This window comes from Elgaria multicarinata, chromosome 11 (genome assembly GCF_023053635.1).
Source record: "Elgaria multicarinata webbii isolate HBS135686 ecotype San Diego chromosome 11, rElgMul1.1.pri, whole genome shotgun sequence".
Lineage (NCBI taxonomy): Eukaryota > Metazoa > Chordata > Lepidosauria > Squamata > Anguidae > Elgaria > Elgaria multicarinata.
The window spans coordinates 38,302,995-38,326,564 of NC_086181.1; the positions used below are offsets into that span (position 1 = coordinate 38,302,995).

The 23,570-nt window shown below is 44.0% G+C and overlaps 1 protein-coding gene across 1 annotated transcript; it reads left to right on the plus strand.

The window, feature by feature from the left end:
• Positions 1 to 826: 826 nt before the first annotated feature.
• LOC134405779 (vomeronasal type-2 receptor 26-like) lies at positions 827 to 20,755 on the plus strand. Its single transcript, XM_063137034.1, has 6 exons — positions 827 to 1,038; positions 2,344 to 2,635; positions 7,842 to 8,702; positions 11,210 to 11,437; positions 12,699 to 12,825; positions 19,854 to 20,755. Exons 1-6 carry the CDS (start codon positions 827 to 829, stop codon positions 20,753 to 20,755), a joined length of 2,622 nt encoding a protein of 873 aa, XP_062993104.1.
• Positions 20,756 to 23,570: the final 2,815 nt, after the last annotated feature.

Below are 23,570 nucleotides of genomic sequence, written 5' to 3' on the forward strand. Positions count from 1 at the left end.
TCAGACTGCATACAAAAAATATTGCTACACAGCATACAGACGATAGATCAGAAATGTATAAAATTCTGGGTGTGCTTTTAATTCCAGATGCATGCATGAACATATTTTACATCAATTTCCATATTTTTGTATTACCAAATTTGTACAAGTCCAGGATTATTATTATTTTAAAGTCCACAAATTGGCAGATCCTGCGAAAATCTGACAATCCTGTTGTTTGAGTTTTCTGTGGGTCAGATTCATAGAAAGCTTATGTCATTCATTCCATTGTGGATTAACATCTCTGTGTGTGTGGGGGGGTGTGTTAATCCAGCCATCTGATGTACCATGGTCCCAATCTGAATTAGACCCACACATGATTACACTTGAGTAAATAAAAAAAATAAAAAAAATCCCTAACTTTCAGCTGTAAAGTACACTATTAGTGTAACATGTAGTTTGGCTCTTAGAGTTCAGTTTTCTGGAGGGGCACCACAGAATTCTTAGGCTGAGATGTTATCATCATTTTTTCTTTTGCCATCTTGCAGAAAACCAACAGTTTTGAATATGTAATTAACTCTCCTGTTATTAACATATTACTCAAAATTACATGTACTAATTCTCCCCATCCTTAGGGAGTACCAGTAGCCAGATGACAAACTATTAGACAAGACAGAAACAATTTATTACTTTCCCCTGAGCCATGTAGAGCTTTGTCTATAGGTACAAAGGACTGTGGATGAGCCAAGTGTGGCCATTGCATTGAAGAGTTCTTACTCAGGGACACTTGCGTAACTGTGTTGGAAAAGATCAATGGTTGTCTAAAATGAAGTTCCCTTTTTGCAAGATGGCCATATTTGTGGTGTTAGTGATACTGCCTCTGGTGTTAGGCAAGCATCCAATTGTCCATTGTTCCATTGGACACCCTGTTCCTATTCTTCACAAATATTATCAATCTGGGGACCTCATCATTGGTGGCATTATGTCTCAGGTCTTTATATTTTCAAATGCTATAACCTTTGAAAAACCTCCATCGCTGGAGCATTCTGACGATCATATGTAAGCAGTTTGGCATTTTCACCATATCATAGAACCATAATGAATATATTCTCACAGTTGCCATATTTCTACTACTTCTACTGGCCCTTTTATCATGAGTAATTCTGATGTTTCGGACATAGATGGAGTCTCATTTCCCTAACCCCTTTCTGTTAGGTGCTCCATTTATATTTTAGAATTTCCTGGCTAGAGAACTATTCTAATATACCAGTTTTCCCCATTATTTTTATTTCCTCTGTAAAAACTGAAAGAATGACAGACATAAGTATGTATGTATTTTCAATAACGGTGCATTTCTGAAATGGTTGGTCAAGCTTCCAAACTGTAGTGAACATTCTTTTCTTTTTTTTAGTGTGAGTGTGTGTGTGTGTGTGTGTGTGTGTGCATGGATGCACAAGCTGTCTGTCTCAGGAAATATCATGCATATTTGAGAGGGCAGGGCAGCAATCACTTACATTATATTTATGTATAATTTTAATTTTATTTTATTCATTTTATTCCGTGTCCGTTTTACAGGCATCTTTTTGGAACATGAGTCTGGAGATTCAGCAGTTCGCTTGGGGGTGGAGGGTTAGGTGTTAAGTAGCCATTTAAGGCAAGGGAATCAAATTCCCACAAAGTTCAAACATGTCCAGAGCTCCTGTCATAAATCAGAGAGTGAGGAAGGCAAAGCAGGATACCGTCAAATGAAATAAGGGTGAAGTAATTTTGAGATGTGAGGGAATTATTCTACTTGACACATATATCACTGAAGAAGAGGTTATAGGGAGGGAAGAGGAAATTGTATCCTGGAATCTTGTGAAAGTTTACTCATATGTATCTATAGGTCCAGCCTTTCTGGACCTATAGATACATATCTGTTCAGTCCTATGGATGTACCTAGCTTATAATGATGAAGGAACGGATAGTCTTTGGTCAACTCACAGGCGGATTCTTCTAGCAATGAAGTAAGCCTGAGATGCTTCATAAGACAACAAAGGACCAGAAAAATGTGGAGAAATGTTTGCTGATCCCAAGGTACGACATCCTGCCCATCTGGATTTGGGCATGAAAGACCAAATGTGGGTGCCTAGAGGGTAGGTTTATGACATTGCACAACATCATCACTGATCCTGAGGCTCATCAGTGAAGGCAAGAGTGAAGGCCTTCATTACCAACTTCCTGTGTTTGTGGAGCTTGAGTCAACATAAGATATCCCTAACTCTGGCCTTAAATTGGCAAGCATTTTGATCATTGAACCTATATAGGAATGAACAGAAATGAATTGCCTGAATAAGATCATTCTGAACACGGCTTTCTTTGCAGGCTAATGACACAGCTCTATCAGCACATTGTGACCTTGGCATTTGCTATAAAGGACATCAATGAAAACACCCAAATCTTACCCAATGTCAGCCTGGGCTTCCACATCTATAATGATGATTTCAGTGCAACTAGGACCTATCTTGCTTCATTAGAACTTCTCTCCAGACGACGCAGATTTATCCCAAACTACAAGTGTGATGTTGAGAATATCCCTGTAGCAGTCATTGGGGGACCTAACTATGATTTCCATTTCCACATGGCAACCGTCCTGTCTATATACAAGATGTCACAGGTAAGATGTGTGCATGGAGGATCTAAGCTGAAAGCAGGAAAGCCGACAGGCAGAGGAAAGAAAAAGAAAGGATTAAAAGTAAAGGAATACTGGAATCTAGAGCTGTGCACTCCGCTCTGCAAATTCAAAGGTTTGACGAAGCTCCATCGATGCTTCAAGTTTGTGGATCAAAACAGGGTCAGTTTTAAAACCATTGCAAACCTTTGGAGCACAGTGGAGCCCCATTGGAGCTTTGAATAGCTTCAAAGGTATTCATCCATTTTTTAGACTTTCTGAGGCTTGTTTTCACATTAAACAATGTTGCTGCACTTAAGTGGAGGCTTCTCCATATAAGGAAGGTGCTGAGGGGGTGATAAGCATCACTGAGATTGACATCTGTAACTACCCATAAACGATTAGTCAGAGTGGCTAACTTTAAAAGCTCCTGAAAGAATCCTCCTCTGAGCCACCTAGCATTTCTGTTTAAGGGGATGCTAAAGCACCTTGCTGTGTCTATGGTTTGTACCACTGTGCCCACCTCGCAGGGCTGGTTTGTGTGTTTCTTGCTTTGATTCAGGGCATGAGTTATTCACTGTCATGGAACGTCAGTTGCATTTTGGACATGCTGCTGCCATCGTGAGTGAACCCTCTTCTACAATTTTATTAGAGTCAGGCATTATTATTATTACTATTACTATTATTGGACCCTGTAAGGATCCTCCTCCTCCTCCTCCTCCTCCTAGCCTCCTACCATTTCTGAATACAGGGAAGCTATGCTGTTGTTGCATGACTCGCACCACTGTGCCCACCTCGCAGGGCTGGTTTGTTTGCTTTCTATCCGCCTCTGTGCCCAACCCTATCTGTGCCACCTGCTTCCTCGGGGATGAAGCTGGGCTTGTTGGATCACACCAGGAGCCTAAAGCATACTTGCTTGCAGGGTTCCAGGCCCATAGCTGCCCTCATGCCTCTCATGCTGCCTCTGCCAGCATGCCCACCTGCTTCTGTCTGCCAGCCTCTCTCTGCCCATGCGGTCATGTGGGGAATTATCTGTATTAGTCACAGCAAAACCAGCTTTCATTATTATGTTTGCACCACAGCCTAATAATAATAATAATAATAATAATAATAATAATAACAACAACAACAACAACAACAATCTGTGCTTACAGTGAAGTATTTTTTATTATTTATTATTATTTATTTAAGTTAACTCTGAAGGACCCTGAAAGTAGGAACCTCCTAGCCTCCTATTAAGGATATGGTGTAGCATCTCTCTTCATCTATGTCTTCTACCACTGTACCCGTCTTGCAGGGCTGGTTTGTGTTTTTCCTGCTTTGATGCAGGGCATGAGTTGCATATTGAATCATCATGGAACATAAGCTGCAGCTGTCATCAGAAGAGAATGTCCTGCTGGAACATTTTTAGAGTTAGGCAGGCTTATTATTATTATTATTATTATTATTATTATTATTATTATTATTATTATCAATCTTATTGTTGTTGTTTGTTATTATATCAATATGTGGGGTTGTAGAGGATTTTTCCTGAACCCACACCATGGTCACATATTAGGCACATCCAAGCCAGCTTGCATTTCTAATGTCTTGAGTGCTACAGACTAGCTATCTATTATTATTATTATTATTATTATTATTATTATTATTATTATTAGTGGGTGATCAGGACCTCCCTCACCACATTTAGTAGTCACAGCTAAGCCAGCCTGCATTTGCATCCCATTCTGCCTTTGCTTTGCTCCAAAATGCCCACCTCGCAGGGCTGGTTTGTGCCTTTCTTGATGCGAAGCAAGGCAATCCTTGGGTCCCTTCTGTCACTGGTTGCTTTAGTTTCTCCTACTGCCATGATCCTGTCATTGGCACGCATTCACATGTTGCCATCCAAAATTTTGTGTGAATGTGCCCACCATCCTGCCTCACAGGGCCGGTTTGTGAATTGCTTGTTTTGACTCAGGGTCACGAGGCATTCACTGTCATTGAACTCAGCTGCATTTTGAAAGTGCTGCTGCACTCATAAGTAGGGGTGTGCACGGACCCCCCGCTCCGCTTCACTTGCAGATCCGCCATTTTCCGGATCGGGCCGCTCCACCCCGCCCCCACTCCACCCACTTCCGCTCCGCTCCGCCAGGAGCTCCGGATCCGGATCCGGAGCTCCGTTTCCCCCCCCCATAGGCTTGCATTGAAAGCTAAAAAATTATACAACTTTTTTTCTGTTCAAGTTAGAAACCTCATGTTTGGCACCATGACACCTCATGGGGATATACACACGCACGCCAAGTTTCAAAGCAATCCCATCATCCCCTGATTTTTGGTGAATTTTTGAAAATCGGGCACCCCACACACAACATCCCTGCGAGGTGGGCAGGGGAGGAGGGAGGGAAGGCAGGCAGGCATGCAGCTGGCATTTCTGGGGGCATAAGGAAGTGAGCCAAGGATAAGCCAGTAATGCATATAAAATGGAATAAATCAATAAATAAACAAAGGAGGGGTGGAATTAAAAGCAGCAGTGTTGCTCAATAAACAGCAAGAAGAATTTTTTTAAAAAGGCTATATCTGTCTTTTACCAGCAATAGGGGGACATGCCCGGGGGAGGGGGAAGTAGCTGCCAGTTCAAGACAGCCACCAACAGCTCTGAGAAGAAGTAAAACGCTCACTTCAACTCATAACAGGCATTGCTCTACCACTGAAAAGTGACCATTCACTTCAACTCATGATAGGCATTGCTCCACCGTTTTACTCTCTTTGGAAGGCTCTAATGGCCTTCCAGTGCAGGAGAGAGTGGGGGCACGTCCACAATGAGATGCCCTAGGGGAGCTCATCCCCTTGCACCACATCTATTCAGTTGTTCACCAAGGTTAGGGTGGGGAGCAGTGCTGTGTTTTTATCTCTTATTCTTGGCTTAGTATATGATTTCAGGTTGTGTTTGTGCATTTGGTGGGGCTACTGTGTTAAAAAACACGGGGAAAAGCCCGTTCAGATGAAGAAAGAGAAGTTTCCCAGAATCCCAAGTTACCTGTTTTGCCTATGCCCTCCTCCAACTTTGGGATCATCATGACCGGGAGCTGACTCTGCCCCTCAGCCCTTTGAAAAAGGTATTTTTCCCGCCAATTTTTTAAAAACTTCTAGCGCACGACCCGTACGATGCAGAAAGTTGAGAGTAGTCTCAAAATGACCCCCATCCACGACTCTCTGTGCACAAGAATTTTCAGAATGATAGCTTAAACCCCCCCCCAGTTATCCCCGATTCTTTCCCTCAATGCAATCCTATGGGCGAAAAGCCGAAAACGCCGTTTGAGCCGCGCGGTTGACCCGATTTTCACAAAAATATAGCACGCGACCCAGACAACGCAGAGAGGTGAGAGTGGTCTCAAAATGACCCCCATCCACGACTCTCTGAGCACAAGAATTTCTAGAACGATAGCTTCAAAAACAACCTAGTTATGCGCGATTATTTGCCGCAATGCAATCCTATGGCGAAATGTTTTCAAGATGGCGACCGGAGCGCTCCGCCTGAACTAGGAGCTCCGAAAAATGGGCGCTTCTCTTTGCCTTGCTTCTAGGGGGTCCGCGGTCCGCTCCTACTCCGCCTCTGGGTAAGGCGGAGCAGGCCAATCTGCTACTGCTTCTACGCTCCTAATCGGAGCGGATCACACCCCTACTCATAAGTGACTGCAATTCTACAACTTTTCCATCTGTCTTTACAGTCAGGCAGGGATTATTATTATTATTATTATTATTATTATTATTATTATTATTGGCTAAGCTGTGCTTACACAGTGCAGTCTGTTAACTGAAAGGATCCTCCTCCTCGCCTCCTATTAAGGGGATGCTGAAACATCTCTCACTGTCTATGTCTTGCTCGTCTGTGCCCGGCTCACAGGGCCAGTTTATTTGCTTTCTTCTGGCCTCTTGGTGAACACCTACATAGCTGCCTGCCTCTGTCTCTCTGCCAGGCTGCCTGGTCATCTCTGCACAGCCTAAGAATCTTAGAGGAAAGAAAGAGCCAGAGTTGCTGGAACTAGAGAACTTATAGAGAGAGCTGGACCAATGACAGTGAGATATTGCTTGAATAGGGGACCTGTATAAAATGGGGACGCAGCCTAATCAGGATCGCGGGATGTGTTTATCCCTCATTGCTTTTTTATTTCCCTGTTTGATCATATGTTTACTTAATATCTGCCCAGTCCCAATAATCAAGCTTTAAATGTGCTGAAGAAAGGAAGGACACCTTATTGATGATCAGAATGCACAGTTTAGACTGGATGACACAGTGGAGACTGGGCTGATTCTAAACCAAACACACCCACCAAAAACTAATAAGGATGGTGTTAAATCTTTACTGTTCTGCCTCTTCCAAAAATTAAGAATTGTTGTTTTTGCTGCTGTTGCTGTTGTTTAATACTGTGAGACAGAAAGTATAGGGACCACCAAATAGGAGTAAAGGAGAGTCTCTTGCTTATTTGCATGTGAGAAGTCTGAACAAAAATCCTGCTCTTCTGTGGTGCAGAAGATGGGAGCAGAGGTCCTTTTTCAATTAGCAGTGCACCGCAGTTCCTTCTTCTGAAGAAGCAAAAAGTGACAAACACATCAAATAATAATAAAACTGAGTAATGAGAGCATAATAAAAAACTCAGCTCAGACCCTGAAAAATCAAATTTAAGAACAAGCGTGTCCTGTGAATGGTAAGAGGATGAGGCAGAAAGTGATTGATTTGTGGTGGTGGTGGAGGCAGGGGGAGGGAGAGGTGAAGAAAGAAGAGGAGGTGGAGAAGGGAAGAGATGGAAGGAATCTGATGATTAGTCCCACCAGGGAAGTTGCACCAATGTGAAAAGTCATCTGGCACCATCAGCACTAGGCTTGCAGTAACTCCTGATGTAGTTATAAGTGTACTGCATGAGGCATTTTTGTGATGTCTCACTCATGGTAGTTTGTGGGTGATTTATATTGTATTGCCACCCTACAGGGTCTCTCCTATACCTTTCAAAGATTTTTCAAGTATTATCTCAAAATGGCAGAATGAAACCCTAGTGTAAAAAAATCATGCTATACCACAGCTTCACCTATTGGATATGTAATAGAACATACAAAAAAGAAAAGATGTGGGGTGTGTGGGTTGGGTGATTTGTGAAATGATCCAATCCCAATCCCACAGAGAATGAAATATTAATTGACATCAGTATTCTCCCCCCCTGCCCCATACTACCTTTAGATCACCTATGGCTCTTCTCCTATGAGGAATAACGATATCCAAACAGATTTCTTCCACTGGATGTTCCCAGATGGAGCTAATCAATATGATGGGATTCTGCATTTATTGTTACATTTCAAGTGGACATGGATAGGGGTAGTTTCTCAGGATAATGATAATTCAGAGAAATTTATACAAAATGTTCTTCCCACATTTTCCCAGAGAGGTATTTGCTTTGATTTTATCGAAAGATTCCCCCAAATAGCCTCTTCTGGTGAAGTGGCTGCAATGGTGGAGGAAGGATTTAAAACAAGCCTCATTGTTTTGGCAAGTTCTGCTAATATTGTGATTGTGCATGGTGAAGTTTATACCATGACAACAATGAGGATTTTACCAAAGGTGGCAGAATCAGAAGATATATCTTTGTCAATGAACGCAAAAGTCTGGATTATGACAGCTCAGATGGATTTCACATCATTTTCCTTCCAAAGGAATTGGGACATAAATTTCATCAACGGTGCTATATCCTTAGCAATTCACTCAAAGGATCCTCGAGGATTCCAAGGATTCCTTTACGGGAGAAATCCTACCTTGGTAAAAGAAGATGGTTTTCTGGGAATTTTCTGGGAAAGGGCATTTGACTGTTCTTTCCCCCATCCTTCGTTAGATAAGAAAGAGAGAGGATTCTGCACTGGAGAGGAAAATCTGGAGACTCTTCCTGGATCTGTTTTTGAAATGAGCATGACTGGCCATAGTTACAGCATCTACAATGCTATCTATGCTGTAGCACATGCTTTGCATGCCATGCATCCATCTAAACTCAAAAACAGAGGAATGGTGGCTAGCACAAGATGGAAATTTTTGAATCAACACCCATGGCAGGTAATGTCCTTTTGAGGCTGCTGTAGAAGAGTTCACTATATCTATAGGTGCAACAATAGTTTCTTCACTGCAAATAAAGGTTTCTCAGTGGAGATGGTGGGTAGTCCCATATGTATCCATGTGTCAGTTAACAAGGCCTTGCAGAAATATGATGCAGCATTCTGCATGTGAAAGGGACTCCCTGTGTTATAGACATATTCAAATCTTTCAATTAAAATACATTTTAAAAAGAAAACACCAAGGGCCTTGCTAGACCTACCTGAAAATCTGGGCATGCGAGGGGCCAGCCTGTGCTACAAGTAGTGTGGGCTGTCGCTCCTATCCACATGTCAGACACGACGGGCTACAGGAAAGCCCCATTGCATCTGCCATTTTGTTTTACACTTAAAGGGCTGGATGCATAGGAGTTCACCACCGGAAACTGTAAGTGGTGTTTTTATTGTTTTGTTTTAAAAAAGGGATCCCGGCTCCCCTCTTCGCCCAATTTCCCCACCCTGGCCATGATTCCCCACCCTGCGATCCCTGCTTTTCCCACCCCTGTGATCCCTGCTTCCCCTCCCCGTGATTTCCCTCCCACACTCTCCAATTCCCCCAATCTCCGATTCCCCCATGATAGCCGATTCCCACCCACCCACCCTGGCTCCGAGCTTCCCCCCGCCCCTGCCTGATCTTCCCCCGCCCCCCATGCCCTCCTAGTTCCATTTTCTCCATTGCTCTGATTTCCCCCCATCCTCCCCTTGGTTCTATTTTACTCCTGGCTCTGATCCCCCCCCCCCTTGGCTCTGTTTTCCCCTGGCTCCAATTTCCCCTATCCCTCCTGGTTCTGATTTTCCCTCTGACTCTGGTTCCCCCACCCCCCAATCTCCCCTGCCCTGATGGCTGCAGCGCTACACCCCATCCACCACTTTCCCTGGCTACTCATGAGTAAATGCAGTAGCCGTGAAAAGTGGCATACTGGTCTACAGGCCTGTAGTCTCAGGCTCAGCCCGAGACCACGGGAAATACCGAGCCACAAGCGGTGCCGGTTATCACGGGCAAAGGGAGGGTTACCCCTGCCTGAGCCTGGGATCCCTTGTGCATCATCTGGATGCACAGGGGTGGGCCCAGGGCTCACACTAGGCTAACCCATTGTCTAGCAAGATCCCAAGACACTGAACATGATTTAACTTGGTGTTTTAAATTTGTAATTTTGCATTGCTGCTGTTTTTATCTGGTTGAGCTTTTATATTGTATTTTATATTATGGTTTTATACTGTTGTTTTATACTTTGAATGGTTTTAATTTTTGTGAACTGCCCAGAGAGCTCCGGCTATTTGGGGGTATAGAAATGTAATAAATAAATAAATACTAGTTTTCAGGAGCCACAGAGTGTGCTCTTGAGTGTAATTGAGCACCAGTTCAAGTCAGATGTTCAAAAGTGGAGGAGGGGATTTCTCCTATCCCTCCCCCCACACACACACACAATCCCTAACATCATAGTTTTGGGGCAATAGAATTAGCACTGCTTCATGAGATGAATCCATCAAGCCTCCCATCAGAGACTGATGAGTTTAGATAGGATTGAATGATTCATGAAATTGAATGATACATGTGTTCCAACTAGTTTGGAAAAGTTTAACATAGTCTGTTGTTATCCCATGATAAGAACCAATTTAATCTTTAATGTAAAGTGCCATTCTGCCATGCCCAGCATATCCTAGGTGTGTGGGAGGATGAGATGTGCCCACTTGCCATTGGATGGGCACATCAGGGCCACGAGACTGAGAGGTGACTAAGAAGTCTTAAAAGAAACCCTCACCCCTCTCAGTTTCCTCGTTGCTGCATGGGTCCCTACATTCATGTAGACAGTGTGGGCTTGCTGGTTGCCATTTGAGGCCGAGAAGTTTTTTTTTTTCACTTGAACTGATTTGTGCATGAGTTTTTTTCACCTACTCCACACTGTAAGACAGCTTGAGAGTAGCAAATAGGTTAATATGATTAAATTTGGTCACATTTTATTTCACACTAGTTACAGGCATCCAGAGGGATTGCGAATTGGTGAGAATTCACAGGCACTGTTCAAGGTGAATGGTAAGATCTGAGGTGCTCCACAGCCTAGCTAGGGAGATAAGGCTTACCTTTGGGGCCAACCCTACTCACCCACTCTGAGCCTTGCAGTCTGAGTTAGGGCATGACAAAGGAAAGTCTCCCTGCTCCACAAGGGGCAGGTCCATGGGAAGGTGAATGGTTCAGAACCTGCCCATGGGCTACAAATGGCTCGCCCAACCTGAAGGGCCTGCAAGCAGGCCATACTGGATGCCCAATAGGAATACCACCCCTTTGCAGATTGTTAAATAAATGTGGCCTTGCTTAAACCCAGTTATTGTTGTCTATCTCATTATTTCTTGACCTATGCACCACAATGAAATTTACATTGCTATGGGCTATGAATTACCATCACTGTACTGTTGTATAATGTTCAATTGCAGTTTAATCTGATGCTATCGCTTCTTTCGCTACCAATTTAGATCCACCACTTTCTGAGAAGGGTCACATTTAACAATAGTGTTGGGGAAGTGGTTTCCTTTGACCAAAATGGGAAATTTGTAACTGGATATGACATTAAAAACTGGATCACATTCCAAAATAAGACATTTTATAGAGTCAAAGTTGGAATGATGAACCCGAGGGCTCCCCCCGAGAAGAGATTCACCATTCATGATGATGGCATTACTTGGCCCAGCAGGTTCAACCAGGTAAGCTCCATTTCCCAATGAATCCAAAGTAGTTTTGTGCAACAATCTCTTCCAAATTTCTGAAATGGTGTCTATATTGCATTATAGCCAAAGCTCTCAAAAATTGAACCCATGAGGTACAACTTAAATATATACAAATTATATTTAATAGAACACAGTATCAAACTCCAATATGAAAGGACAACCAGAATAAAACTGAGCAGCAATGCAGATGTTTGAAATACAGATTTATTTATTTATTGGCTCATCATTTGTAAAGTTGCATAGTGGTTTTAAACGTATGTGCATTTTGCATGTTTTTTTAAAAATTATTATTTTTTGTATATTGTTTTAAGTGTTTTTATCTTATGTGAACCACCCAAGGAGCTTTGGCTAAGAGGCGATATACAAATGCAATAAATAATAAAATAATAATAATTGAAAACAGCAAAGTCAAAGGACTAGGATGGCAAAATGTTAAGCTACTGGAAAATAAAATTGCATCCATGAGGCATTGGGGGAGAATAATGTAAGTTCCAGGCGAACTTCCTTAGGGAGCTCATTCCACAGCTGGGAAGCCACAGCAGAGAAGGCCCACCTCCTGGCATCCACCTGCCTCACTTCCTTTGGCAGGGGCTCACAGGAGAGGATCCTTGAAAATGATTTCAGAGTCCAGGCAGGTACATATGAGAGGAGGCATTCATTCAGATAACCTGATCCTAAGCCATTTACAGCTTTGAATGTTAATACTAGTACTTTGAATCGGGCCTCTTCCTAAATTGGCAGACAGTAAAACTGAAAAAGTACTGGAGTAATGTGGTTAATAGTATTGCTGCCCTCATTTGGATCAGCTGAAGTTTCTGAACCATTTTCAAAGGCAGAACCATGTACGACACACTGCAGCAATCTGGGTGAGAGGTTATCATAGCATAGATAACTGTAGCTAGTTTATGTCTGTCATGATAAAAGCATAGTTGGTGAAAAAAATGGGGAAAAAGAACCTGGGTGTGTACTAAAGTGTTCTAAATTGATAAGATACTGGACTAAGCCTTGAGGCAGTAAATATAATTTCTGAGAACTTGATCATAAATTCCAAGTTGCTGGAGTAATGGCAGAAGTTACTATACTGCAACTAGTATTGACATTTTTTACATAAGGAGTTCTCTCTAAAGACAGAGCTATTATGTCATAGCAGCTTTAATGTAGTTTGTACGTGTTGATTTGTAGATATGCCAATGAGATGCCAACTCCCAAATTATTCTCTTTTTTCATTTATGGACAGGCACAACCCCTCTCTCTGTGCAACGATAATTGTGATTTGGGTTATAGTAAGAAAAAGAGGGAAGGGGTGCCATTTTGCTGTTATGATTGCCAAGAATGTCCAGAAATGAAGATTTCAGACCAGAAGGGTACGAGATAGATTCTGCAAGAATCATAAAGTTATATATTCACTATGTGTACCTCAGGCATTTAAATGTTGTTAAAATTGTTTGCAAATGGGTGCTAAGTAGTGATGAATTTATTCTGCTTTTTGGATAAGAACTTTCCAAAATTCATAAATTTCATGATAAATTCAATGGAAAGAATTTTAATTATTGTTGTTTAAATCAAATATGGGAGAAAGAGAAGCCGACATATTTGACTCTGCAGACAAAGGGTTTGAGTGTTTAGCTCTTGAAAACGTGAGTTTGAATTCTTGTGTATTCAGAAGGGTTTTTGTGAAGGACTGGGGTTGTCTCCTTACCCATAACAATTAGGCATGTGCTCCGCTTCAATTAGAAGCGCAGAAGCAGGAGCGAATTGGCCTGCTCCGCCTTGCCCAGAGGTGGAGTAGAAGCGGACCGCAGACCCCTAGAAGCAAGGCGAAGAGAAGTGCCCATTTTTCGGAGCTCCTCTTTCAGGCGGACCGCTCCGATCGCCATCTTGAAACATTTCGCCCATAGGATTGCATTGCGGAAAAGAATTGGGGATAACTGTGTTGTTTTTGAAGCTATTGTTCTGAAAGTTCTTGTGCTCAGAGATTCGTGGATGGGGGTCATTTTGAGACTACTCTCAGCTCTCTGCGTGGTGCGGGTTGCGCGCTAGAAGTTTTAAAAAAATTGGCGGGAAAAATACCTTTTCCGAAGGGCTGAGGGGCAGAGTCAACTCCCGGTCATGATCACATGATCCCAAAGTTGGAGGAGGGGATAGGCAAAACGGGTAACTTGGGATTCTGGGAAACTTCTCTTTCTTCATCTGAATGGACTTTTCCCAGTGTTTTTTAAAACAGTAGCCCCACCAAATGCACAAACACAACCTGAAATCATATACTAAGCCAATAATAAGAGAGCACTGCTACCCACCCTAACTTTGGGGAACAACTGAAAAGATGTGGTGCAAGGGGATGAGCTCCCCTAGGGCATCCCATTGTGGACGTGCCCCCACTCTCTCCTGTACTTGGAAGGCCATCAGAGCCTTCCAAAGAGAGTAACCCGGTGGAGCAATGCCTATCATGAGTTGAAGTGAGCGTTCTACTTTTCTTAGTGGTGGAGCAATGCCTATCATGAGTTGAAGTGAGCGTTTACTCCTCAGAGCTGTTGGTGAAGCAATGGCTTTCATGAGTTGAACTGGCAGCTGCTTCCCCATCCCCTGGGCACGTCCCCCTATTGCTGGTAAAAGACAGATATAGCCTTTTTTTTTAAAAAAAAAGTTCTTCTTGTTGTTTATTCAGCAACACTGCTGCTTTTAATTCCACTCCTCCTTTGTTTATTGATTTATTCCATTTTATATGCATTACTGGCTTATCCTTGGCTCACTTCCTTATGCCCCCAGAAATGTCTGCTACCTGCCTGCCTTCCCTCCCTCCTCCCCTGCCCACCTCGCAGGGATGTTGTGTGTGTCTGGCTTTGACTCAGGGGAGAAGTCCTTCCTGTGCTCAAGTTAGACTTTTGGAAGTTCCAAATCCATTTTTCAAGTGTGGAAGAAGATTTCATAGGTTTATCTCTACTCTCCAATTCATGGCATGTTAGGATTTCCTTTGAAATGGCCCCATTGAGATGTCTGCAGGTTTAAGCCCCGCCAAAAATCAGGGGATGATGGGACTGCCTTGAGTCTTGTCATGCGTGTATCCCTGGATAAGCTTTCATGGTGGTGAGTTTGAGATTTTCACATGTAAATTGACGGAGCTATAGAAAGGGGTGTGAATGGGGTGTTAGATTTTCATAAATTCCCCCAAAATCAGGGGATGATGGGACTGCCTTGAGTCTCAGCGTGCTTATGTATCCCTGGATAAGCTTTCATGGTGGTGAGTTTGAGGTTTCTAACGTGCAAATTGACGGAGCTATGGAAAGGGGTGTGAATTAGGGGTGTGCACGGACCCCCCGCTCCACTTCACTTGCAGATCCGCCATTTTCTGGATTGGGCCGCTCCGCTCCACCCCGCCCCCACTCCGCCCACTTCCGCTCCGCTCCGCTCGGAGCTCCGGATCCGGATCCGGATCTCCGTTTCCCCCCCCCCATAGGCTTGCATTGAGAGCTAAAAAATTATACAAGTTTTTTTCTGTTCAAGTTAGAAACCTCACGTTTGGCACCATGACACCTCATGGGGGTATACACACACACACCAAGTTTCAAAGCAATCCCATCATCCCCTGATTTTTGGGGAATTTTTGAAAATCGGGCACCCCATTCACACCCCTTTCCATAGCTCCGTCAATTTGCACGTTAGAAACCTCAAACACGCCACCATGAAAGCTTATCCAGGGATACATACGCACGCCGAGACTCAAGGCAGTCCCATCATCCCCTGATTTTTGGGGAATTTATGAAAATCCAACACCCCTTTCCATAGCTCTGTCAATTTTGCACGTTAAAAAAAACCCTCAAACTCACCACCATGACAGCTTATCCAGGGATACATACGCTGCACGCCGAGACTCAAGGCAGTCCCATCATCCCCTGTTTTTTGGCGGGGCTTAAACCTGCAAAATTTGGAACTTCCAAAACTCCAAGTGAGCGCAGGAAGGACTTCTCCCCTGAGTCAAAGCCACACACACACAACATCACTGCGAGGTGGGCAGGGGAGGAGGGAGGGAAGGCAGGCAGACATGCAGCTGGCATTTCTGGGGGCATAAGGAAGTGAGCCAAGGATAAGCCAGTAATGCATATAAAATGGAATAAATCAATAAATAAACAAAGGAGGGGTGGAATTTAAAGCAGCAGTGTTGCTCAATAAACAGCAAGAAGATTTTTTTAAAAAAGGCTATATCTGTCTTTTACCAGCAATAGGGGGACGTGCCCGGGGGAAGGGGAAGCAGCTGCCAGTTCAACTCAAGACAGCCACCAACAGCTCTGAGATTAAGAAGTAAACGCTCACTTCAACTCATAACAGGCATCGCTCCACCACTAAGAAGTAAACGCTCACTTCGACTCATAATAGGCATTGCTCCACCGTTTTACTCTCTTTGGAAGGCTCTAATGGCCTTCCAGTGCAGGAGAGAGTGGGGGCACGTCCACGATGAGATGCCCTAGGGGAGCTCATCCCCTTGCACCACATCTTTTCAGTTGTTCCCCAAAGTTAGGGTGGGTAGCAGTGCTGTGTTTCTATCTCTTATTCTTGGCTTAGTATATGATTTCAGGTTGTGTTTGTGCATTTGGTGGGGCTACTGTTTTAAAAAACACTGGGAAAAGCCCGTTCAGATGAAGAAAGAGAAGTTTCCCAGAATCCCAAGTTACCCGTTTTGCCTATGCCCTCCTCTAACTTTGGGATCATGTGATCATGACCGGGAGCTGACTCTGCCCCTCAGCCCTTTGAAAAAGGTATTTTTCCCGCCGATTTTTTTAAAACTTCTAGCGCGCGACATGCGCGACGCAGAAAGTTGAGAGTAGTCTCAAAATGACCCCCATCCATGACTCTCTGTGCACAAGAACTTTCAGAACGATAGCTTAAAAACCAACCCACTTAAGCCCTAGTCTTTCCCTCAATGCAATCCTATGGGCGAAAAGCCGAAAACGCCGTTTGAGCCGCGCCGTTGACCCGATTTTCAAAAAAAAAAAATAGCACGCGACCCGCACGACGCAGAGAGGTGAGCGTGGTCTCAAAATGACCCCCATCCACGACTCTCTGAGCACAAGAATTTCCAGAATGATAGCTTCAAAAAGAACGTAGTTATCCACGATTATTTTCCGCAATGCAATCCTATGGCGAAATGTTTTCAAGATGGCGACCGGAGCGCTCCGCCTGAACTAGGAGCTCCGAAAAATGGTCGCTTCTCTTCGCCTTGCTTCTAGGGGTCTGCGGTCCGCTCCTACTCCGCCTCTGGGTAAGGCGGAGCAGGCCAATCCGCTACTGCTTCTACGCTCCTAATCGGAGCGGATCACACCCCTAGTGTGAATGGGGTGTAGGATTTTCATAAATTACCCAAAAATCAGGGGATGATGGGACTGCCTTGAGTCTCAGCGTGCTTATGAATCCCTGGATAAGCTTTCATGGTGGTGAGTTTGAGGTTTCTAACGTGCAAATTAACGGAGCTATGGAAAGGGGTGTGAATGGGATGCCCGATTTTCATAAATTCCCCAAAAATCAGGGGATGATGGGATTGCCTTGAAACTTGGCGTGCGTGTGTATACCCTCATGAAGTGTCATGGTGCCAAACTTGAGGTTTCTAACTTTCACAGAAAAAAAGTTGTATACTTTTTTAGCTTAATGCAAGCCTATGGGGGGGGGAAACGGAGCTCCGATCCGTATCCGGAGCTCCAAGCGGAGTGGAGCGGACATAGGCAGAGTGGGGGCAGGGCAGAGTGGGCCGATCCACAAATCGTGGATCTGGAAGAGAAGTGGAGCGGGGGGGTCCGTGAACACCCCTAATAACAATGACTTTGCTGGCAGGTACAACATGGTCCTTTCCTTGCAAATTTCTTCATAATTTTGATGGGCTACAGATTATGAAAAACAATCTAAATATGTTAGAAAGAAAACTGTCAAAATTGTCCATCCCTCCTCACAAAACAATGTTGCCTCACATTTCCACTCAGATGCAACTGCTCTTGTATATATTACCTAATGTCATTGTGGGTTGTGTTACAGGGGAGAATTTGAGCATAACTGGAGATGATGGTGTTAATATTCACTGTTCATTAAAAATATGCAGGAATAGAAAGAATGTGTCTTTTAGCTTCCCTTTCCAATGGGCTCAAGACCTGCCAGTTTTCTGGATCACAGTTGAATATAGGGCTGTGATCCGCTTCTCTTCGGGTCGGAGAAACAACAACGAACCAGGATCATTTGCCTCTGCTTCAGGCGGAGGAGAAGCAGATCGGGGGGCTGGAGAAGCATGGCAAAGAGAAGCGATCATCAGCGGATCGCTCCTCTTTTTGCGGAGCGCTCCACCCACCATTTTGGATAATTTTCCCCATAGGATTGCATTGTGGAACAGATTAGTGGATAACTTTTTGTCTTTCAAGCTACCTATTTGAAACTCACTGTGCTTAGAGAGTTGTGGGTGGGGGTCATTTTGTGCCTACTTTCAGCACTTTGTGTGCTGCGGTTTGCGTGCTATAATTTTTTTAAAAAAGTAGGGTAAAAAAAGCGGGAGAGTGTGATTTAGCTTCTTAAAGACTGTCAAATGGGCAGAGTTCCCCCTCCCCCAGGGCACATTCACTTTCCTCTTACTGGTAAAAGACAGACATGGCTTTTTTTTTTTTAAAAAAAAAATCTTCTTGTTGTTGTGATTCAGCAACACTGCTGCTTTTAATTCCACCCCTCCTTTGTTTATTTATTTATTTATTTATTTATTACATTTATACACCCCATAGCCCAAGCTCTCCTGGCTTTCCCTCTTCAGTGAAGTCAGGCAGGCTTTTGTTGTGGTTCAACTCCTATTATTATTATTATTATTATTATTATTATTATTATTATTATTATTATTATTACTATTAATTAGTATCGCTATTATTAATGTTATTAATGGCAATGATCACAGTACAGTCAATGAACTCTGAAGCAAGGATCACAAAGCTTTACTCTTATCCTCCTAGTCCCCTATTTATGGGATGCAAAAGAAAAGGCATCTCTCTGTTCTGCCCCTGCCTCACAGGGACCGGTTTGCATTACTGGCTTTGAAACAATCCTTGGCTCACTTCGTTGTGCCCTCAGAAATGTCTGCTGCATGCCTGCCTTCCCGCCTCCGCCTGGGTGCTGTTGTTTTGGGGTATTTGCTGGGACTTACTTCACCATAGATCTATGGCATAGTCGTACATCTCTGCCTGCCTCTCTGCTTGCCTGGTGCCTGGGAGATGTACTACATGATGGGCTTTGTGGTTCAACCCCGCAAGCCTCTGACATGCTTGCTCCCAGTGCTGCCTGTCCTCCTCTGTGCCCGCCTCACAGGGATGGTTTGTGAGTCTCTTGCCTTGACTCAGGGAGGGTATCCTTCTGTGTGATAAAAGGCAGCTGCATTGCAAGCTCTTGGTGTGTGTGTGTGTGTGTGTGTGTGTGTGTGTGTGTGTGCATTTTTGGAACTGTTTCTCCTGAGATGAAGATCCTTATTTAGAAAAAAAATTCCTGAATCCCCCAATTCATCTGTGCTATTGATTGCTATGGACAAGCAGTTTGCAATGGATCCCTATGGTCAGGTATGGTTTCCTTATGGGCATACTGTTCTTTGTGGGGTATTATTTTATATATTCCCCCAAAATCAGTGGAGGCTTGGATTTCCTTCCAAATAGGCATGAAGGTGGATACATGGATAAGCTGTCATGGTGGTGATTTTGAGGTTTCTAATGTGAAAACTGATGGAGTTATAGCATGGGATTTGAATTGGGGTGAGTTAAAGGGGGGGAATCACCAAAAATCAGGGGATGATGGGATTTGCTTGATGCTTGCCATGAATGTGGATCTAGATGGCATCTGTGAAGGCATCCACTTCCAAGTTTGTATCTGTAAAAATGTAGAGTAAATCCCATTTCTGAAAATGGGGTGTCAGATTTTCAAAAATTCCCCGGAAATCAGGGAATGCTTGGATTTGCTTGAGGCTTGGCATGAATGTGTATACGTGGCCAAGGTCTCATGGTGCCAATTTTGAGGTTTCTAACATTAACAGAAAAAGGTTATAGGCATTTGGATTTCAATGCAAGCCTATGGTGGAGGGGGGGGGGGTAGCGGAGATCCGATCCGGATCTGGAGCTCCACAGCAACCTGAAGCAGACCATAGGCAGATCGTTGTGGAGCGGAGCGGACCTTATATGGAAGTTGCGAATCTGGAAGAGGAGCAGATCGGGGGGTCCGTGCACACCCCTAGTTGAATATGGCTATTTGTTAAATTAATGACTTGAGAACGGTTCAGACATGGCTTTCAGAGGCATAGATGCCATTATTCCAGGCTTTCTAATTCTTATGTTAAATTTGAAATATGCAGCCACGACGTACAGGAAAAAGAATATATCTATATATTCTTTTTCAGACATGGCTGAGTGTTTTGATTGCCCCGAGGATCAATACCCAAACAATAACAAGGACGGCTGTGTTCCAAAAGAAGTAAACTTTTTGTCGTATGAAGAACCTTTGGGGATCATTTTAGCCACTTCTGCTCTCTTCTTTTCTTCCGTAACAGCCCTGGTGCTGGGAATCTTCATGAAGCACAAGGAGACTCCCATTGTCAAAGCCAACAATCGGAACCTCAGCTACACTCTCCTCATCTCCCTCCTGCTCTCCTTCCTTTGTGTCTTCTTGTTCATGGGACAACCGGAAAAGCTGCCATGCCTCCTTCGACAAACTGCTTTCGGCATGATCTTCTCAGTGGCCGTTTCTTGTATATTGGCCAAAACCACCATTGTGGTTCTCGCTTTCATGGCCACCAAACCTGGCTCCAAGATCAGGAAATGGGTGGGAAAACAACTGGCTAGCTACATCGTTTTGTTATGCTCCCTCATTCAAGCCATGATTTGTTGCATGTGGCTGGCAATCTCTCCCCCATTTCCTCACTTTGACATGCACTCAATGACTAAAGAAATTGTACTTCAATGTAATGAAGGATCAACTCTCATGTTTTACTTTGTCTTGGGATTTTTGGGATTTCTGGCTACTGTTAGCTTTATTATAGCTTTCCTAGCCAGAAAATTACCAGACAGTTTCAATGAAGCCAAATTTATCACCTTCAGTATGTTAGTCTTCTGCAGTGTGTGGCTGTCCTTTGTTCCCACGTACTTGAGTACCAAAGGGAAATATATGGTGGCTGTGGAGATCTTCTCTATCTTGGCTTCCAGTGCTGGATTATTGGGTTGCATCTTCCTCCCCAAATGTTATATCATTTTGCTGAAGCCTGAGTGGAACAGCAGAGGTCAGCTAATTGCCAGACAAAATTAAATAATGGGTATTTATTTGATATGATTTGCCTGTATCACATTGTATCCAACTGTATGCAATAAGAAACCAGAAATACCATGTTCCAGCTCATTGTCTGAATTGCTGGAGCCAAAGCTGGGCAGGAGAGGACCTTAGCCAGAAAATAATTTATTCTTGAATTACTTCTGGCTATTAATTTTCTTCTCCTGTTCCTCTCATAGAATTTCCCTACTGAAGTCACATTGTATTTAGTTGCATGTAATTACAGTTTGGGGATGCTGCCTTTTTGTTCACTGACTTTGGTTCTTAGGGATTAATTGAGATGGAGCAGAACTTGAAGAAAAGAGTCCTCTCATTCTGAAAAAAAGCAAAGTTATTGCAAACTGAGCCCAAAGACATGTGGCTGATTTATAATACCTGAAAAGACCTCCATTGCTCCCAACATCAAAAGATAACACAACATAGTTCCAATCTCCCTTGCTCTTTCCCCAAATCTATGTTCTCAATGGGGAAAAGTGCCATGTCATTTGGTGTGGAGGACTTCACCAACAGCATATGTTGGTTCCATAAAGCTTGGTCACTCTTGAATGATTCTTAGCATGAGTGAGAGACCATTCCATGTTGGAGAGTTATTGTAACAATCAGAGCCCATGCCTTAAAAATGATGCCCAAGCAAGCGCTGAAGTCACCAAGCCATCCTTTCTATCTTGCCTTCCCCTACCATACGTATTTGTCAAGGAGGAGACATTTGGGAGATATCACTCAAGGTTTGAATTATGGTTTTATACCCATTATTTAGAATTACAGAATGCACACTCAGTTTAAAGAAAAATTACCTGAGACCATTGAAATGTGTACATACTAGGTTTCAGTTCCTCAGGTCTGTCCAGACAAAATGACAAAACCCATTAGCAAATCCTTGTTAGCAGAACTTGGGCTACAGAACACTGAACCTGTATATTGCATTTAGAGATTCCAAGGTCCATCAGACCTACCCATTTTCCCTCAAATTATCCCACTTCATTCCTTCAGTGCATGAAAACTGTTGTTGTTGTTGTTGTTGGGGCTAGGATCACACCAGATAGAAAACAAACATGTTGAGCTCCCTGAGTCAGTTCCTGGAGTGCCCACAGCAGCCGCCCTCTCACGTCCATGGCAGCTGCTCACCTCCAGGGGTTCAGATGCCAGCAACTCTCACGGACTGCCTGAGGAGAGTCAGAACCACCAGCTAAATTTCCAAGCCACCCACCCACCCCGCTGCTGCCACCAGAGCTGCTCACACTGACTGAACTGAGAGATGGCAGGAGCAGCTGCAGGACGAGCGCGCACTCACGCTCTCCCTTGCTTCTTTCTCAGCTTAGGAGAGGGTTTATACTAGGGGTGTGCACGGACCCCCCGCTCCACTTCTTTTCCAGATCTGTGATTTGCGGATCAGGCCACTCCACCCCGCCTATGTCCGCTCCGCTCTGCTGCGGAGCTCCGGATCTGGATCGGAGCTCCGTTTCCCCCCCGCCATAGGCTTGTATTAAGCTAAAAAAGTATACAACTTTTTTCTGTTAAAGTTAGAAACCTCAAGTTTGGCACCATGACACCTCATGGATGTATACACACGCATGCCAAGACTCAAGGCAATCCCATTATCCCCTGATTTTTGGGGAATTTATGAAAATCGGGCACCCCATTCACACCCCTTTCGATAGCTCCGTCAATTTTCTCGTGAAAAACCTCAAACTTGCCACTATGATAGCTTATCCAGGGATACACATGCACGTCCAGACTCAAGGCAGTCCCATCATCCCCTGATTTTTGGGGAATCTATGAAAATCAGGCACCCCATTCACACCCCTTTCGATAGCTCCGTCAATTTGCACTTTAGAAACCTCAAACTTGGCACCATGATAGCTTATCCAGGGATACACATGCACACCAAGGTACAAGCCGACGGCGGCAGAGCCCGGTAAGGGACCAAGGGGGAGGGGGGCCTTACCTGCTTCCATCCGCGGTCCGTTGGCTTCTTCAATTGAAGAAGCAGCCCAGACTTCCTGGTTGAACCGCAGGCTCAATTGAAGAAGCCAACGGACCGCGGACGGAGGCAGGTAAGGGAGAGGAGGGTGACAGCGACAGCAGCAGGCCCGGTAAACCCCACTTACATTTCCGGAGGAGCTCTGGATCGTGGCGAAGGATCCGCCTTCACCTCGATCCTCTTCGCCACTCTCCGCCACTCTCCGCCACTCTCCGCCAGCCCCCCAATCTTCTTCGCCTCCACCTTAAGGGCAGGCGAAGCCCCCCGCTCCGCTTCTAATTTGCCGGTCCAATTAGACGCGGAGCACATCCCTAGTTTATAGCAGTATTGAAGTGCATTGACAACTGCTGGGCGCCATTGACACATACCATATACCACTTCCATACCACTTTCATAGTGTTATATCCTACTTGGGGTAGATGTGTCATAGCCCCCAACAATTGTCAGTGTACTTCAGTAGCACTATAAAGCAGTAGTGTAGATCCTGCAGTGCACTTCAATACTGCTATAAAGCACTAGTGTGTCTCCTACTTTTTATATACTGCTTTCATAGTGGAATATCCTGCTTGGTGTAGATGAGCCCCAAGTATCAGAAAGTCTCATTCTCAGTCTTGAAACGACTTCTGAGCCTCCGTTTGTTCAGCTAATTTCCCTAAAACTAGCTTGCGCATTTGAATCTGTTTAAATCTCAATAAATGTGCCATTGTGGCGTTATCCTCTTCAATGGTGTGGATTTCTTTGAGTAAGAATCACCTTACTTAGCCACAGGCGCTGTATTGCCAATGTCTAAAGATTCCTTATAAGCAGGTGTAG